Source organism: Colobus angolensis, unplaced genomic scaffold, assembly GCF_000951035.1.
Source record: "Colobus angolensis palliatus isolate OR3802 unplaced genomic scaffold, Cang.pa_1.0 Scaffold177, whole genome shotgun sequence".
Classification (NCBI taxonomy): domain Eukaryota; kingdom Metazoa; phylum Chordata; class Mammalia; order Primates; family Cercopithecidae; genus Colobus; species Colobus angolensis.
In genome coordinates, this window is record NW_012114899.1 from 1545979 (window position 1) to 1565883 (window position 19905).

A 19905-nucleotide genomic window follows, 5' to 3' on the forward strand; every position below is an offset into this window, starting at 1 on the left:
AAACGTATTGCTTCCAGTCTTTCACAAGTATTGCCATTTTTTTTTTACAACCACAGCAAGTATTTGGGAATAAAGATATGGTTTGAATTTTGTGAATCCTTACCTGTTTCACAAGCTCAGATCCCTGTCTCTATTTTCATTTCCCTAAATGTCTTTTATGGGCTTCTCTGCCGCCATCCATGTGAACCTCAGTCTAACCATCTGCACATGACAATTTTCTTTGGTCTGAGTGTGTACAATGTGCACCAAGGTCAGTGTTATTCCAAGGGTGGGGTGATGAGAGCAATCCACCTGCTCAACAGTAAACACAGCAATCCTTTGTACTTAGACCAAGAGAATATTTTTGGGAGGAGGAGGAATATTTTATTACTGATATTTGTAACTTCTAGTAAATAGAGACAATAAAAAGCAGATTGACTTTTAGTGAGTTTAATTATTGTTTTTGAGTTTTTTATAGACCTGTCCTCCCATTGTGACACTGTCCTGGATTAAAGTACAGGAATCCTGGAAGAGCTGCTTACATCTTACACTCTCTCAGCCTTTCTAGAAAGTGTTCCTTATTAGACAGAAGAGAGAAAGGGAGGCAAAGCATAATCATAGTTTTTGAAAGCACAGATGCTTAAAAATTGAAATTATATATAAAATGTATAATATATCCCAAAATATCACTAGGGAAACAACTTTGGTAAGGAAATTGATTGTTAGACACCAGAATCTTAGGAATTTATCTGGGTTTAAATGTGATTTTACACTTACTGTGTCCCCAGCAAGAAAGATATTTTAGTTTTGCTTGTCACTGGGCTCATAGAGAAGTGAATATTTTAATGTATTTTGAGTAGAAGCCGTGCTGCACAGGGTATTAAGATAGCCTGGGTCAAATCTGTACAATGTGACCATGGGCAAATTATCTAATCTGGCCAAGCATCAGTTTCTCCATCTATAAAATAGAAATGAGTAATAGTGCCTATCTTACAGAGTAAGTGTGGGGATTAAAATCAGTTACATAAAGGGCTTAACCTTGTGCTGGCACACATTAAATAATAAATGTTGACAATCATAATTGTCATCAAACAGGCTAAAATATATCAAATGTAAAAAAAAATTTTAGTTTGACACAAAATTCTGGTTGTTTACTTTATTTCTTACAAATATGAAATGAAAACACCCAGACAGGTATTTAAGGACATAACCCCAATTTAATTGTGATTAAGATTTTTATTTAGCAAATTTCTCCAAGGGCACTAGATGGCGACCTTCTCCTTTAAGAAAAAAAAAAAAACCCCTAAGGTTTCATTAATACTCTGCTTTGACATATTACTACTACAGATTTAGAAATAAGAAACAGAGAGTAAGGTCACGTCTTTCAACGCTGGATCATCAGAATCATAGAGTTTCTAAATTTTCTGGATCCATGCTAGAAGCAGCGTGGGAGGGAAAGCATGCTTCGTGGGTATTAGGCGTCCTGGACTCAAACTTCTGCCCTTGAAGTGATCTTGGACTTTCCCTCTCAAGATCTCATTTTCCTCCTTTATAACATGAGGTTGTTGGGTTAGATCATCTTCAAAGTTCTTTCAGCTCTAATATACTATGACATGATTTTTAATAATTCAGTGTTTATTCTTCTACCAGCATGTCTTTTCTCAAGCGTTCCTTGTGGTCTAAATTAAATACTTCTTAAGCCAATGGACAAGATTTAATGTCACTAGCAATCAACAGTATTTAAATTAAAACTGATCTATTCAAAAATAAGTTTTATTTTGGAAGATGGGTATGAATTTAGGGTTTTGAGGTGCATGTGTGAAATCTAAGTTTAAAGGTTTATTTTTTAATAAGCAGAAGAAACATTTGAATATCTTCATTTAAGATAGTGTAAGACTTACAAAAAAACCTTTTAAGAGTCATTTTAAAACTATTTTTTTCTCCTGTAAATACAGTTAAAGCTATGCCTAGATTTTTGAATGTGATCAAAGGTTTTCTCTAATGTATTATTTTTAAATGTCAATTATTTTAGTCTGTGTAAAATGATAATAGCAGATTAAGTTCATAGACAGAAGCAACAGAATAGCAACTGTCAACAACACTAAGAACCCTTTCTCAAACATCAGTATACATAGCCAGACTTTAGCATCTGGTGCAAGTAAGAAATTCAGATGTGGTATAAAACATTTTTAATGTACAAAAATCAGATAAGTAGAACAGTAAATAATAAACAAATCTCCAGAATAAAATATACACTTGTTTCAGAAAAGGTAGAATAATTTTTTTTGTAAGTAGCCAGAAATTACACATTGAATTTTCTTTTTTAAGAAAAATTACTATTTAGGAAAGAATCTTCTGGTATCTTAGTTGCAACTATTTTTTTCCCTTAAAAAAAATTACCAATGTATTCACTATTATTGGAAGAAATACCTCTCACTGACTACCAAATAAGACTCTCAAATAGTGACTTATGTTATGTAAATGCTGTCTGTGATATATAGATATAAAAAATGAAATTGTAAGAATTCGTGAATACGCGATTATTCTACTGTGCAGAATAATCCCTTTAGCATAGGGTAGATGGTGGATGCACAGATAAGACCTAAACACAGATAATTAAAGATGCAATTTCTCCCCCAAACTGGAACTGGTAGGGTGACCCAGCTTAGCACTGGTGGCCACCACTTCTGAGCCATTGAGAAAGAGATTGTGATATAATTTGGATGCTCTGTATACAAGACTGAAGGGTAATAGATGAAAAAAAAAAAAAAAAGCCAGACACAAAACGATTACAATTAACACATGGCCTTTCTTTTTTCCATAATCATTTGGCTCATTACCGTATGTTCATCCAACTTTCCCACCAACAATTTTAGTTCACTTTCCCACCAACAATTTTAGTTCACTATGTCCAGTAAGGCTTTACGCTGAAAAACCTTGGAACTGGTATTGCCCTGTCATTCTTACTAGGGTCAGAACCATGGGACTTCACAGTAACACACACACACACACACACACACACACACACACACACACACAAACCCGCCTTCCTTTCTGAATCCATCCAGGCATCAAAAATAGAAAAGAGGCAAAAGGCAAAGACCAAGATGAATTTATGCAGGTTACTGTCTAAAGGCAGTTTAATATTTATGAAATGTCACACACATACACACACACTCACACTCTTTAGGATCCAGTTACAAGCGCTGCGTCATCCGCCAGATCACATGGTAATTGTTGCTATTTCAGGGATCAAGTGGCATAAAGCTCCCCCCCACCCCACCCCCTTCCCTTGGTACCATATAGCGTGGAAGAGTGAGTTTTGTGTGATGGAGTGGGACTAGGCTGTCTGATCCAACCCTCTGCTAGCAACTCGACTGTCGGTGGGGTGGCGCGCGCGTATTCTCACGGAGTGACTAGGAAAGGGGGGCGGGGGACGGGGGACGGGGTCTCAGGGGAGGAAGGGCAGCTCTAATTGGTTTCTCAATGAAAGATAATCACCTACTCCCCTGAGAGACTGGAGATTAGCACTCTGCCTCTCCTCTCCATCGCTTTTAGACTTCTCATCCTCCCCTCCGTGCTTTTAGTCCATTCAGCAGAAGCGGATCGAAGCAGGAGGCTCCCCGCGCCGCATTAGGGGCGCACTCCGCCGCGCTCGAGTACTTAGCGCCCATTCACTCGCTCACCCGCGCCCTCCGCTCCCGGCTGCCGTCCCAGCCGGCGTCGCCGCCGCCGCCGCCGCCCGAGAAAAAGTTTCGCGGAGGGGCTCAGTGAAAAAATGAGCGAGCTGGAGGAAGACTTTGCCAAGATTCTCATGCTCAAGGAGGAGAGGATCAAAGAGCTGGAGAAGCGGCTGTCAGAGAAGGAGGAGGAAATTCAGGAGCTGAAGAGGAAACTCCACAAATGCCAGTCGGTGCTTCCCGTGCCCTCGACCCACATCGGCCCCCGGACCACCCGGGCGCAGGGCATCTCGGCCGAGCCGCAGACGTACAGGTCCTTCCACGACCTCCGACAGGCATTCCGGAAGTTCACCAAGTCCGAAAGGTAGGCGCGGAGGCCGTGGGCCCGGGTGTTCGTCTCGGCCCGCGGCGCAGAGGCTGGGGGCTCTGGCCAGAGGCCGGGGGCGGGTCGGCCCAGGGCGCCCCCTGCTCGCTGCGGCGCGAAGAGTGGGGGTGGCCCGGCGGCCCGGGAATGGGAAGTGTTTATTTTTATTTCTGCCCATCACGTGCTGTGCTTGTCTCCGCCGGGCTGGGAAAGGCTAGCTCCACGGGGAGACGCGCCCCTGTGGCGTGGGGGTGGGGAGGAGGACCGCGGAAAGTTTACTCGCGCGGGCTAACTTGTGCCCTTCACACTCGGCTGCAGTCGCGCGGCTGTCCCCCGTGCGCCCCGCTGGGAGCGTCCACGCAGGGACCCAGCCCTGCCCATCCAGGGGCCTGGAGAGCTTCCTGGCGGCGACCCCCGGACTCAGGCCACTGGACATGCTCAGTGGGGCTGTCCGAGCCTCCCGGGGAGGGGCGACTGGAGGCTGGACGGGGTTGGGCTCAACTTAGGGACTGAACTTGCCCAGAACCTGAGCTCTGCTGGCGGGCGCGGGGACGGGGGAAGCGGGAGAGGGGCTCGTCTCTAGGGCAGGGATCCAGCCTGGAGCATGGGGGCGAGGCGGGGAAAGGTTTGTTCACAGGGTCACTTTCAAGGCAGCTGTGATGTCAGCAAGGCATTGCAAAGAAACCCCACCTTCTGGACGTTCCTTTGCTCTGATCGTGTCTCTTCCAGAAGTGCAACACCTTAAGCTGTTCTGGGCTTGGAGTCCGCTCAGTGGCCTTGCACCTGAAGCAGATTTGGGGCTGCTCGTCAACCCTGTCCCAAAGTGGATACTGCGCCCTCCCTTTTTGTTTTCCCCTGAATCCCTCCCTGGAAAAGTTGGGATGAAGAGGGCGGAGGGGTGAGGGTAGGCTGTTTCTCAGGACGCCTCCGGGCTCCTTCCTTTCCTCCTTTCCGGCACTTTAAGAGACAGATCCTGCCAGTTCAAAGTTGTATGTCGCTCCTTTGGGGTGTGCAGAGGAGGCTGGGTGGATTTTGGCCACAAGTAGGAAGCTTTTGCACTCCACTCGTCGCCTTCACCGGAGAAGGCTGATCGATTGGCTGCAGCATTAAAGCGCCTCTGGACATTAGGGAGAGGAAGTGCAGACTCCAAAGCCCATTACTGGCTTTTAGTCCCTGGAAGTGCAGGGCCGAAAGTGCATTTCTCAGGATATTGAATATTCCATTAGGCATGCCTTCATGCCCGCCTACCTCTCTTACTCCTTCCCTCTTCTTAGATCACTTGCTGTCTGAGTTTGGGGCCCTCAGGGGACTCCTAAACTAGTCCCCCTCTCTCCGTTTAGCTCTCTCATTTTTGAGACAAGCTCTTCTGAAGAGCATGTCCTCTCCACTGTCCCCATCCAGGTCAGCTCCGGGGTGCTTAGTGTCTCCCACTGGTCCACTGCACCTCTTCCGTGTCTGCCTCTGGAGTCCCTCTTGTGTATTGATTATATGGGATGGGGAGCCAGGGAGGCTGAGCTGGGGTTCAGTTATTAGAAAAAGACCAGGAGCTGGGAGCCAGAGCGGGGAGAAAAACAGGAATCAGACAGAAAGGACTCCTCTTAGGAATTGTGGGACCTTCTGAACAGCCATCTCAGAAGACAGCTTTCAGATTTCCTGAGTGACATTCCACTTACGAAGTGACACTGTCCACATGGCACCTTTGGGCACATCTTGCCTTGAAAGTCCCTGTTGGATGGAACAGTGGCATTTTCCTTACTTTTCTCAGGATTGCAAACAGAGCTAATATTTGGCTTTGCCCTTGCCTGGGAAGCTGCTGCTGAGTCTTGTCTCAGCCGGACTGTGCATTCCGAGTGGCTGCCCTGCCCTGCGCTCAGCAGCTGGAATCAATCTGCCCACCTCCTTAAGAAGCCACTTCATCAGCGGTCACCCGGCAGCTGCTGGCCTCCCAGGGAGGCCGGGCTAGAGCTTTATCGCATTTTTGAAATTTCAGATTTCGGTGTCCGGGCTATGCCCCTCAAACAGTAACAGCAACGCTTTTAAGCAGGGAGGAGATTTAACCAGGGTGTGGAGGGGACAGGAGAAAAGCCCTCCTTCCCAGAGTCCACTCTCATTCAGGATTTGCTCTCAAAGAGGCAAGAAATCTCTAAGAATGAAAGGAGGTGTTTTGTTGTTGTTGTTTTTTGTATGTACTGGGAGGAAATGGCTGATCTTGGGTATGCACACATCATCCTTCTTCTGTCCTTCTCTCTTCCCCTCCCTTTTCCAACATTTTCATGTTAGGGGTAGGAACATTCATCATGAGTGGATCATGCGCAGTAGCGGTCAGTGCATATTTGTGTCTATAGCAAATAGCTGGAGTACTTTTCTACTTCCTCTCTGGGCTGATTTACACTGGGAGTGAGGGTAAACTGTTTCCCACTCAGCGTTTAGTTTCATACTTTTTAATGGAAGTGTGGAGTTTATTTTCAGCAAACTGACTCATTAGAGTTTAAAAATTTTTGACAGGTATAGTATATGGGGATAGTAACCATTAGAGTTAGGTACTCTTCCTAGCACTTAAAGAGACAGTATGAAATTATCAGTGGCTAGATACCTTATTTTGGCCAAGACAGGAAATAATTTATTAAAGTATTTCTGGGATACAACATTTAATATGAAACAAGATACTTTTAAAATAAAAATTGTTTTAAAATGTTCAGATAAGGATTTGATGAGTAGATATTCCATCACCTCACCTGTTTTTTGTAAAAGGCTGTGCCATTCTGAAGGGCATGCTGGGGCTGAAAGAGAATGCTTTATTGCAAAGTTTGTGTTCAATTATGATTTCTGTAGCATTTGAATGATAACTATTAATGCTACAGGCTCATTTCAAACTTTTTCAAGACACCCAGTTTTTATACCAGCAAGAACAGAAATGTAGCCTGAAAGTGCAGTCGGCCCTCTCTAACCATGGGTTCCACATCTATGGATTCAACCAACTGAGGATCAAAAGTATTCAGGAAAGAAAAAAAAGAATGGTTGTGCCTGGACTAAACATGTATAGTTTTTTCTTCTAAACAATACAATATAACAGCTATTTACATAGAATTTATATTGCATTAGGTATTGTAAGTAATCTAGAGATGAGTTAAAGTATATGAAAGGATGTGTGTAGGTTTTATGCAAATACTACATCATTTTATATAAAGGACTTGAGTATCTGTGGATTTTGGTATCCTCGGAGGTCTTGGAACCAATCCCCCATGGATACTGAAGGATGACTGTGTAGGAATTTTATTTATTGAAAAGAATGATGAAAAACTTTTGCCTATAAACACTGCTTTAATGAATGATTTCAATCTTAAAAATTTATGTAATAGGTGACAAATATATCTTAAGCATGTATTGTAGATGAAGGAAATGGAATTCTTTAACAACTGTAATCTAGTCAGTCCAGTTAGTCAGATTTCTATGTGTCCACAGAGGGTATAATGCACAATCTCCATTAAGAATGATCTAAGTATCTAAGGAATGCTTAGATGAAAATTACACTAGGAAAGGAAGATCTGAGCTCTCAGCATAAGTATCAAGTGTACAATATGATGATCATGTTTAAAAAGAACATATCTGACTTATTGCGGTACTCATTTTTAGACCCCTTAAGAAGTGCCCAGTAAGGATCAAGTGATTATCTTTGAAAACTGCAAGCTGTTTTGGATGATGGTGATGATATTTTACATTTATATTTAAAATACTGTTTTTCTGCGAAATAACTCCAAGTGTTTTACATAGATCTCTGTGAACTCTTGATTTTCTTAATGAATATACTCCACATCAAGAATTACCTATTATCCTTAATCATTTCCCTTACTCTTTTTGCATGCACCAAATTCCTTATTTTGGCTGCCTAGTTAGCCAGTGTATGCTCAGGAACTGCACACAATTTTTTAATGAGTTTAAGGAAAGACTAGAATCAATATTAACCTGTTACAGGAATAAAAATAGATGTATTCCAGATTCATTAAGTTATTCTTGTCATGAATCCCTTGATTCTTGATAATGTAAGTTGATTATTTGGAAGTGGAACTTCCTTTCACTGGGACATGGATGCCTTGGGATGGATGCCCCAGAAAACTCATTACCTTTAGCCTCTCTGATCCAATTCACATTTGATTTCACCTTAGGACTAAATCAAGGAGTTTGGCCTACTTCTTATATAAGCAAAGTCAATGAAGTGAGTAGGTCTCAGCTGAATGCTGGGTCCAGAGTCAATTATTTATTATTTGTTCACATGGAAAATACACAATGCTGTAAAATAGCAATGAAAGCCATAATAGAGATAGCTAATCTTAGCAATCTTAGCGCCGTGCTGAGCTATTTACCTGCAGTAGCTCATTGTTTTCTCACAGCAGCCCTAAAAGGCATCCCCACTTTTCAGGTGAGGAATCTGAGGTTTGAAGAAATTTAAGTCACCTGTCTAAGGTGTCACTACTAGGAAACACCATAAAGTTTCAAACCTAAATCTCGAAGATTTTAGAGCCCAAGTACTCAACCACTATACTATATAAGCTTGGAATAGGACTGGTTCTAGTTTAGTAAGTGGGGAATCCTTCCAAATAGGAAATAATGAGCATTCCCTAAACTAGAATGGGAGTTAGAAGTCTTAGAGCCAGTGATAGGTTAACCTCATGAAAAAGTGACCAATGAACCTTTGTATCTAGGACATGTCTATTGGATCTGCTGTGCCAGGCTGGAATTTCCTCAGCCCTGCTCTTGGGATTGCCATTTACCAGTCCTTCCTCTTCTTCCTTCCTCATCCAACTTCTCTAGCTCAGTGCTGTGTTACAGGCAGGGCAGATGAATAATACACTTATGAAGGATGTGAAAATGACCTTGGTTGCCTCCTTTGAATACCATTTGCTATTTGTCACTTGTGTCATTCATGCTAATCCCTTCATCCCTACCTTTCCCACCATTGATGTGGATTGATTACTACATGATAATATGCCAGTATGTTAACCTGTTACCTCTTTCTGATGAACATGGTAATGTGCTAACAGGAGCTTTTGGGAGAGGATATTTATTTAGTTTACTCAGCTGAGTAATATTTCTGACAAGATTTTAAGGGGAGGCAGGCTGAGGAAAGGAAAGGAGGATTTTTAGGCAGCATGATGTGTAAACATCCCTGTATCTTGCCATATGTGATTTGAAGAGGACAGGGCTTGAGCATAAGCACTTCACACATGCTTTCAGTCAGAGCTGTACAGGAGGTGGTAGTGTCTTGATTTTAATGACGAGAAAACTGAGCAAATCATTGTGGAAGTGTCCTTTAAAGGATCTCAGAAATAAGACCAGAAAGAAAATTTAGGGTTTTTTTTTTTTTTTGCATCAGTACCAGAGTTGGTGAACTGATGTCTTCAATGTATCTGTTTATACTTGTTATTTAAGACACATTGATTTTGCTTTGGGGTTAGTTCAGGTTCCAGAGTCATGTGCGTTTTCCAAATGTATTTGTAATACACCAGGAGTTCTTGTTCCATTTGAATTACCAATATATGTACAGGTTGAAAGTTTACATTTAATCATGTATTCATTGGAAATCTGACCCTCATGAAACCATTTCTAACCGACCTGAAAAAACAAAAGATGTCGTATCTTTTTCCTCTTTCCTGACTAAGGGCCTGTTTCCTAGTGCCCTCTCACCATAGAATGTAAGAGATGCTGAGAGTGCGTTAAAACCATTTCTTTTGATAAGATTTTCAGGTGATTTCATAGTTGCTCAGGGTATGAATAATTATTTTCATTTGCCGTTGAGAATCTGCTTATCAGAGTTCAGGACCTTTGTTATCTAGGTTTCTTGTAGCTCTTGGAAGTTACTGTGAGCTCTGAGATAAACCAGGGATAGCATATCCTGTTTCACAAAAATGAAAGCTCAGAAGTTTGGGAATTGTCAGAAAGGAATACTGACCTTGAGTCTAGAGTCATTGGTATGCTGTGCTGTTGGCTCCCTGAAGAGAAAAGAGGAAGTAGAAAAAATAGTTTAAGGGAAAAGAAAAATATATGTTATACTTATGTGTGTATATGTAAACACATACATGTGTCAAACTGCCACCACTTTATTAAATTTACAAATGTACATTTCTTATAGTAATTATTACTGGGAAAACCCTCTAGGTTGGTCCAAATCAGTTTCCTGCAGAAAGGAAGGTTTACTTCTTAGGTTTGTTATTATAAATTAGATCACAGCATCTTATAGTTTGTAAAATGCTTGTGCTTCATGTTAGTCACATAGCCCAGTGCTTAGCCCAGAACAAAGTACTTGACTCAGTGTTTGCCACTCCTTGTTGACGTATTTCATCCTTCTTTTACCCAGTGATGGTTTTTCATCTCCTTTTCCATGCTCCTGGATCTGCCAGTGTTGTGTGTTTCTCTTTCGGGTCCTTGTGTTTCTTCTGGCTTAACATCTTTAACTCCTGTTAGATCTATTTTCTTTGTAGAAGTCATATAACAGCAAATATGGAGCAGATTTCTTACTGAAACTATTACTCTAATCTCTTAAAATCTTTCATGTTCTCAGATGTTTCAGATATTATATAATTTAAATTTTCTAAGGTTTCAGAAATAATTATTAATCATTCATGTTGAAAATACATGCTTTAGGTTCTCAGATGTTTCAGATATTATATAATTTAAATTTTCTAAGGTTTCAGAAATAATTATTAATCGTTCATGTTGAAAATACATGCTTTAGGCTGGGCATGGTGGCTCACGCCTGTAATCCTGGCACTTTGGGAGGCGAAGGCGGGCAGATCACATTAGGTCAGGAGTTTGAGACCAGCCTGGTCAAACTGGTGAAACCCCGTCTCTACTAAAAATATAAAGATTAGCCAGGCGTGGTGGCACATGCCTGTAGTCCCAGCTGCTTGGGAGACTGAGGCAGGAGAATCGCTTGAACCCGGGAGGCAGAGGTTGCAGTGAGCAGAGATCGTGCCCCTGCACTCCAACCTAGACAACAAAATGACAGAGTGAGACTCCATCTCAAAATACAAAATAAAACGACAGCAACAAACCAATGCTTTAAAATATTTGCACACTGCAAAATGGATATATCCAGAAAATGTATATCTTTTAAATAGATTTGTTTTATTATAGAATGACTGGTAGTAGAAACTAATCCCCTGTTTTATTTATTGTTGTTCTTAAACAACAGAATTTGTTTTTAAAATACTTAACTTTCTCTGCGCTACTCACTAAACGTTACTGATGGATCACCAACTTTGGGGTATAGTATGTTGATTTTATTTTAAACATTTTAAAGTTGTTTCTTACATATTAATATGATAGGAACTCATACTACTTTAGACAATTATATAGTTTTAAATTCAATCAATATTAAGTTTATATTGACTCAAAAGTTTTAAAATACTGCTTGTAATTTTTTCCTGTCCAATGTACTAGCCGCATCTTCAACCTTTTTCTAGTGCATATTGATTTTATATATTCTTGGAAATTAGTCCTAAGCAGTTAATTTGTTATTCTAGGATTTGATTTGGATTGATTTTGTTATGTATTTGATCCCATTGATAGCACTTTCATGTGCAAGATGATAACATGACTGTGCTGATTTCATCTGAGTGTTTATTTATTAAGGCAAATCCAGGAAGATGTCTACTGTAATCAGCTTGTTAGGATTTAGTTTGACTGTTTTATTTGTAATAGGTATTTTGCAACTACACTTCTTCAATTATCCTCTGGGACTTATTTCTAATTCAGACTGTCCTTCCTTTTTAGTCCAATTTAGAGAGTACTTTAAAATGTGTTTTAAATTCTCAGATGTGTCTTTATTTGAGCACTCTGACCTCAAACACTGGAAAAGTACTGGCAAAAACCTTATAGGGTTCTAAAAATAATTGTATATTTGCCTCTTACAAATATTCGTGGGTCTGTTTATTCAACTATATGGTACTGTTATTGTCTAACAAGCAAATCTATAAGCCTTTGGGTACATGTTAATATTTTTCTTGATGCTTCTTATTATCTTAGTGCAGATAATGCTAATTTCATGTATCACGTGGTCACCAAAGGCCTTGGCTACATATGCTAAAAATTTTCCAAATAGAAAATTCTTTTGTATCTCAGGTTGTAAACCGTTGGGTAGAAACCAGGTCTGTTTACAGTAAAAATTCCAGCCAAGTAAAACCCTCAGCTTACCATACATTTCTCTTCCTACATGCTACTTTTCAGAGAAGAGGTAAGAGCAGCACTATCTAGAGTTTATTAAAAACAAATTTTAAAAACCCTGAAGCCTTCCTAAGAATAAAACCAGTTCATACTCAATTTAGTCTCCTCTCAGAGAAAAGTATCACTCCAAAATACTCAATCCAATATCCTATGCTTTACTCTGGCAGGTTTTAACTGTGGTGCCATGACAATGGTGTGTATTTGATTAGTTGTAAGGTAGAAACGAGTAAATAATGGCTTAAAAATCAAAATTCATGAATAATTTGTTTCCTCAAAAATAAGATTGCACGCACTCACAGGCACCTCCCAAGGGATAGCCATTTTCTTGCATTCCAGTTGGCTTTCTTGACTGGGAAGATTACAAATATATGGCAGGAAATTGCACATAATCCACAGACAGTCTTGTCTTTTCACAAGGGTATGTTGCACATGGGAATGTCATCTATCTTGTGAATCACTGCAGAAAAAAATGTTTGAGAGCCTCTGATCTGAGCTATGGTTCTAAAAATCAGAATCTTGACTCTGTCACTTAACGCTACTTATTTATAAGTAAATGTTGTAAGATTCACTAGATTCTACTTAGCCAGCACCTATATTTCATAACAATGATTCCCAAAGTGTGATGTTTATGTAATTGGTGGCACCAGGGATGCTTCTATGTGGTAGACAAGTGAATTTATTTTATAGTTATAGACATTTTAAACGTGTTGTGAGAAAACATATAACAATCACATCAAATCCATGCTGTGTAGCTATGTTGTTGAGAGTGAGGCTAAGTATTAAGAGTTCATAGACTTTTTTTCTTTTTTTTTTAAGAATGAGGTGTAAAAATACAGATTGTGCATAATGTCAATATGGGTACACAAGAAAGGTTTGGAAAAGATTGTTTTAAAGTCATTTTCAACAAGGAATGAAATGGATTGTTTTCCTGTTTGTGTTTTTGCTTCCCACTGCCCTGTTTGAAGAATTCTGGCCTAATTCTCTCTGTATCTGTGTTTGAATGACTCCTTGCATGCTGTTTGTCAACTCCTTCATGGGAATTGCAGTGGGGACATAGAGTTAGATGGAGATGGTGGTTTTCATAAAGTATACTCTTGTTTTGAGGATAAGTCATTCTGGTTAAAAATTGCTCACGTTAATACATCATCAGAAAAACATTTGATTCTCATCCTTCTTCGGATTTATAAACTCTCTTGCCATGAGTCAGTGAGGTCCATAGCTGAACAGGCCAGCATAGGAATAATAAAGGATGCTGGGGCACCCACTTCCATCCATCCTGGGTTCCCTGGGGAGCTCTCACTTCCTGTACTGTCTCCGCAGTGAGGCCTCTCGTTTCCTCCTGCAGTCTCCTTCTTGATTCCTGACAGTAGATGTCTGTGGCTGTGAAGGGCCATTCCATCATGTGGCATTTTATAGCAGAAATACATGATGCTTTCCCTCACCCCTTTCTTTGTAAATAAACAATTTGGAAAAAGTTTGGAAGGGAAAAATTTTTGATCAGATACACATTTATTTTCCCTTAATCTGTTCCCTTTCCTTGTAGAAAAAAATTAGATTATTCTAAATTATAACTATGATTTTTTTTTTTTAAATTATGTTGTTAAAAGGAATGGCTTTATTGTTAAATGAGAAAAATGCAAGGAGAAAAGAAGTATATTACAAACAGGATGAGGAATTTGCAAACATCCACTTTTCTCCCTAGAGCATAGTTCAGGTCATCTCCCCAGTGGCTTAAGAAAGGGAATCCTTAAGGTTTGAATAGAAGTACCCTCCTAAAGGTAGGAAAAACAGCAAAAAAGAGGGGCTATGGTGGGGAGAAGATAGAGGGGGAGACATAGAGGATTTCAACAATTACCACAAGATGGCAGCAGAAGTTAATATTTAACAATTGTGGGCTCCACTAGTAGTTTGAAATGGCTCTTAGTTGAATTTTAAAATATATTGTCAAATATATAACTTTCTTAATATCAGGATTAATATGTTTGAAAAGTGTATCATCAAATACATATGGTCTTACATTTTTTCCAGTTAGTAGTGGTTTTGGGGAATGTATTTTAAAAGCTAAAGTTAAATTTTCTTCTCAGTGTTTGTCTTAAAGAATAGAGAAACAAAGAGTACAGTTTGCATGGAGAGTACTTTGAACATTGATAATAGACTGAGGGAAATTCCTAAAACCCCTATGAGGAAACCTCTGGACTCACACTTGGCTGAGAGAAGAAAACAGAGAAATAATGGGAAATTAATAGTAGTAAAAAAAAAAATGTATGTGTGAGGAGACTAAAGGAATGGCTTCCTATTCACTCTCTTCTACCCCCGTAACAAATTAAAAGAAAATTATTATAGGAAAAAATTAGATCAGTTATTAGATGAAACTTATAATAGGCTGCTTGATCTCCTTGATAATTCTGTGATTCTAGAATGTAACTAATTAAATCTTAATGTGGCCTATTGTAATCTGAGATTCCCATTACAGAAATATTTTAATAATCAAGTTAATATGATTATTTACATGTATCTAAATATTTTTAAAAGAATAGCAGAGTGTTTTATGAGATACTCTGAATATAAACTGCCTCTCAAAAATTTTAGGGTAAAGAGTAGTCTGGCTTATACCACACAGGGTTACATTGTGGGTTGGATCTAATGGGCTATACATTTTTAGATCAATATTCCCTCAGAAAGTGCCATTCAGCCTTCCTGTAAAAGGCTACTTCATTCAGTCTGTGACCCCTCTCATGTGAAACCCCCCAGGGGCCTGGATGTGAAGCAGTCTTGCTGCTGGCATCATTTGTGATTTAGCGCTGAGGAGAAATGTACTTATTTTGGTCTGTCCTAGCAAGCAAGGGTCAGTGGTGAAAGGAAGTTGTATTCTGGGTCAAAACAAGTCAGTTTTGGATTAATGCTATTCCTTGACCTCTTTAACTGGTCTTTTTGCTCAGATACTGTGTTAGATCATACTTAGATAAACAGGCAAGAAGGGAACTAGAGAATTTAGAACAGTTCACATTTTCATGCCCTGTTTGACAATAAGATGCTTCTATAAAAAGTGTTTTGAAATTCTGTGATATATTTATTTGAGGTTATCAATATATAGAAATGCTCTCCGGGACGGTAGTCAATATATATTTTTTCCTAGATTAGAAAACACAAAACAAAACAAAACAAAAACAACGTTACACTATCTATGACTGCCAGAGAGAACCAAGGGTAGATTGAATGTTGGGTGTGCTTTCTGGTGTGTGCAGGGCCAAAAAAGAAAACTTAGCCTCCATTAGACATGGTGAAGCAAGCAATAAATAGTAATATCTTTTATATTCTCTGACCTTTCTAGTCTGTTATCTAGGCCAAGACAAATTCCCGAAGTATAGCAGCAGGGTTTGAAACATGTTACATTGAAATTCCCCGGTTACCCAGCCTCACCATCTGACTCCAGGGCATCATGAGAGCTGTCCACACAAGAGGAGACAGGCTGTGAGCTCTCTGGGCTTCTTGATATTAGAGCAATTAGAAAAAGAAGAAAAAGTTTCTGTTTTGTGGTCCCAAATCCCCATTCACTATGTTAAAAGTCTGGACATGCTTTAATGATACTTATGAGCATACACTATATCTCAGACTTGCTGACTTTAATCTCTTCGTAGCCTATGTCTGCTTCCTTGATTGTTTTAGTTGCAAAAACAATGTGTACTGGTTGTCAGATAAGAAAGACATATACATTTTATTTTCTCCTCCCAATCTTTTTTACTTGTCCTCCAGCAGATACCCAATGTTAAACTTTCTGTATGTTTCCGTAAATCTTTATATGTAGAGAGAGAACTCACCTGCCCATTTGGAGGGTTTTATTTTTTCACCTGAAATAAAATAATTCCATAATACTCTTCAGTAACCTGCTGTTTTTGCTTAATAATAGTACCTAGGCTTCTTTCCAGATCAGTTCGTATTGGTCTTTCTAATAGCTATGGAATAGTAATTCCATAGTATTCATGTACCTCAGCTTATTGATACTGACATTTTGGTTTGTTTTTGCAAGCATTCAGTGCTGCAATTGATATTATTGTACACATTTTCTCATATGTTATTTATGTATTTATTTTTGTATTTATTTATTTATTTATAGGATGAATTCCAAACAGTGAGAGTCCTAGGTCAAAAAACTATTAATATTTGACTTTTTTAGTTTATGTGATTATACATACACTTTCTGTATGAGATAAATGATCTATAAACTTTTCTATCAAAAAATATATACTGACCAGGCACGGTGGCTCACACCTGTAATCCTAGCACTTTGGGAGGCCAAGGTGGGCAGATCATCTGAGGCTGGGAGTTCGAGTCCAGCTTCACTAACATGGCGAAACTCCATCTCTACTAAAAATACAAAGTTTTCTGGACGTGGTGGTGCCTGTAATCCCAGCTATTGGGGAGGCTGAGGCAGGAGAATCACTTGAATCTGGGAGGTGGAGGTTGCGGTGAGCCGAGATTGTGCCATTGCACTCCAGCCTGGGCAACAAGAGAGAAACTCCGTCTCAAAAAACAAACAAACAAAAACAAAACAAAACAAAACAAAACAATAAACTGTAGGCTGGCGGCATAAACAAAATTAATATTCTACATTAAAGACAGACAGAATTAAAAAAATGAAACTTACAAACTTAGAAACATGTGGAAGGTTCTTTTTTTTATACTTGAGTTGCATTTATGAGAATGTTCTTTTCGGAATGATGTTTACATGCTCTTTTACTTTTCAGATTTATAAAATCCATGTTGTGCATTTGGTTTGATGTTTGTGTGTGTGTGCCTGTGTGTGTGTTTAGGCTGAAAAAAAATTAACTGCTACAGTGTAATTTGGAAAATAAGGATAAAACTGTATTGCTCTTAAAGAAAATAACTACAAGTCCTTCTTTAAGAATTACAATGATTTGTTTTTCTTTTCATCAAAATAAATTTTTGATATTCTAGCTCCCACTTGGGAAAATAACAAATTCCAAGTCTCTCAGCTACTTTTTTTTCAAAAGGCTAGTGGGGAGATTTGGACATATATGGTATTGGAACCACTCAGTGGAGATTTCCTTTTATAGGACGGCAACCTCGGTAGATATTTCATTTCATTAATTTTTTCTGGGTCATTGTAATGATATTGGACTAGATTTACTGAACGATATCTTTGCAAACATTTATTTGGATCAGAATTCAATCATATTAAGGGTACTCAATCATGTGATTGGAGCCAAAAAGTAAAATCATTTTGGAGGAGTAGAAAGGATTACCTTAGAAATTTCAGTCTACTCTTGTGCAGGAGTAACAGGGTAGGCTGTGATAAAAAAAAAAAAAAAGATCCTGGGAGTCACAGACTTGATGTTGAATTCTGGTTCCTCCTTGACATGCTGGCTGTGTGATTCTAGACACATCACTTTGTCTTTCTGAACTTTAGTTTCCACATATATTAAATGGGGACAATGATAGTTTAAATGAAACACTGCTATGAATTGCCCGTAAAGCAGGAATCGTGAGGGGACCAGCTATTTCAGGCTGAGGGAAAGACACTGCAAGTGCTGGAGGAGCTGTGCAGAGTGCTAGAATGTCTGAGTGGCCAGGGATCATTGACAGTTGTACATATTTTTCCAGGTTGGGTGCCTTATTTTGCAAAAGCCTTTCTCTCCCCTCCTCTCATTGTCTATTCATTGTTGGGTCCCCAGAAATAATGAGGGCACACCTTTTCATATCTGGTGGAATTGCAGATGTATAGATATGGGTGAGGGACTCTTTGTAGATATTCCAACAATGCAGTTGACCTCAGTTTCAAACTCTGAAGGCTAGAAGGGGAAGTGTACTTCCACTGAACTTTCTCTATATGTGCCCATCTCCCCAAGTCTACATTAAGCCTTTGTGTAGCCCCAGTGCCTGTTTGCAGTTTAGAGACTGGTTTTACTGTATTTGAGCTTTTTCGTGTAGACAAATACTATTTCAGATTTTATTTCTCCCAAGACAGTTGGCTCTATCAGTCAATCAGCTAATATGTGGGAAGACATATGAACTATTTTGGAGATCCAAAGACACTTTGTGTCCTTACTAACCCGATGCTATCGTGCAAAAATACACACAAAGCCACAGCCTCTTCAATTATTAAAAACCTCTCAAAGTTGTTGAGAGGATTAAATGAGCTCATGCATGTAACAGATTTAGTTTATTGCCTTATGGAATGTAGTCATTCAATAAATGTTAGTACTCATTGTTATTTATTGACTCTGACTTCATTCACCTAATACATAAAATAACTTTTAACCCTATGATAGGAATGGGCCCATATGTATTCTTCCCATATTTCTAACTCTATACTTGGATCTAATTTTGCTCATTGAAATAGCTCTGACCCTATTTTCGGAGTCATTTCCTGAATCACAGGTGGTACTCTGACATAGATCATATTTAAGACTTATTTTCCCTTCTTTCTTTTCCATCCATGGTATAGTCTCAGTTTTCTTTCCGTGCATTTCATGCCCCCTCCCCGTCAGTCCATCGTAATATAAACTTATGGCTCTAGAAGGAAATATTAGAAACTTCTGTATAGTGATATATTTAGCTGTGCTAGGACCACCTCTGCAGCTATCTACTCTCTGAGCTGAATAAACCAAGGGCTTCTCAAACTCTAGTTTACATATGAATCACCTGGGGAATTTCCTTCCATACAGGTTCTGATTCAGTAGGTCTAGGGAAGGGCCTGAGATTCCTTCCTTCCTTCCTACTTCCTTCCTTCCTTCCTTCCTTTCCTTTCCTTTTCTTTCTTTCTTTCTTAATGGAAATCTTGCTCTGTCACCCAGGCTGGAGTGCAGTGGCACGATCTCAGCTCACTAAACCTCTGCCACCTGGGTTCAAGTGATTCTCCTGCTTCAGGCTCTGGAGTAGCTGGGACTACATGCACCCGCCACCACACCCGGCTAATTTTTGTATTTTTGATAGAGATGAGGTTTAACCATCTTGGCCAGGCTGATCTTGAACTCCTGGCCTCGTGATCCACCCACCTTGGCCTCCCAAAGTGCTGGTATTACAGGCCTGAGCCACTGTGTCTGGCCAGGCCTGAGATTCTGAATTTGTGGTTATCTGTCAGGTGTTGCTGATGTTGCTGGTCTCCTGAAGACCATTAAATAGCAAGGGATTAATTGATTCTCTCCAGTTCCTTCCTCCTTTCCTTTTACCATCCAAGTTAAGTTTTCTACACAAAGTGCAGTCAGACACAATAATGCAAACTTACATTAACAGGGATTACATTATAAGATGAACTCATTACCTAGGAAAACCTACAGGAAACCTTCTGGTATTCTTGTCCCGTCTAGGCCCTAAGCACACACAGCTGTTGAATATAAAGGCTAGGAGAAAGGGCAGTGGAATCAGATGAGCTTGAGTTTCAAGTTTCTGATATCTTAGTCATGTTGCTTAACATCTTTGACCTTCAATTTCCCCCTGTAAATGGGAATAAGAAGGCCCACCTGAAACTAATGTTATGCAAAACACCTATTGTAAACATGCCCTAAACAATAGCTATTGCTTCTATAGTTTTAATATTAACGTTTTGGAGACAAAGTCAAATTTAAAATGTGATTCAGAAGGAATTTTAGTTGAGATATAATGGGAAAGTAGGAAATACTAATTCAGCATTTTTTTTTTTTT

At 39.5% G+C, this 19905-nt stretch overlaps 1 protein-coding gene across 1 annotated transcript in view; it reads left to right on the forward strand.

The window, feature by feature from the left end:
• The first annotated feature begins 2241 nt into the window (after positions 1-2241).
• PRKG1 (protein kinase, cGMP-dependent, type I) overlaps positions 2242-19905 on the forward strand; it is a 1321360-nt gene continuing 1303696 nt past the window's right edge. Inside the window, exon 1 of the mRNA XM_011938762.1 lies at positions 2242-4023. Within this exon, the coding sequence (XP_011794152.1) occupies positions 3758-4023 (266 nt within the window). The 5' untranslated portion in view covers positions 2242-3757. The remainder of the gene's footprint in view (positions 4024-19905) is intronic.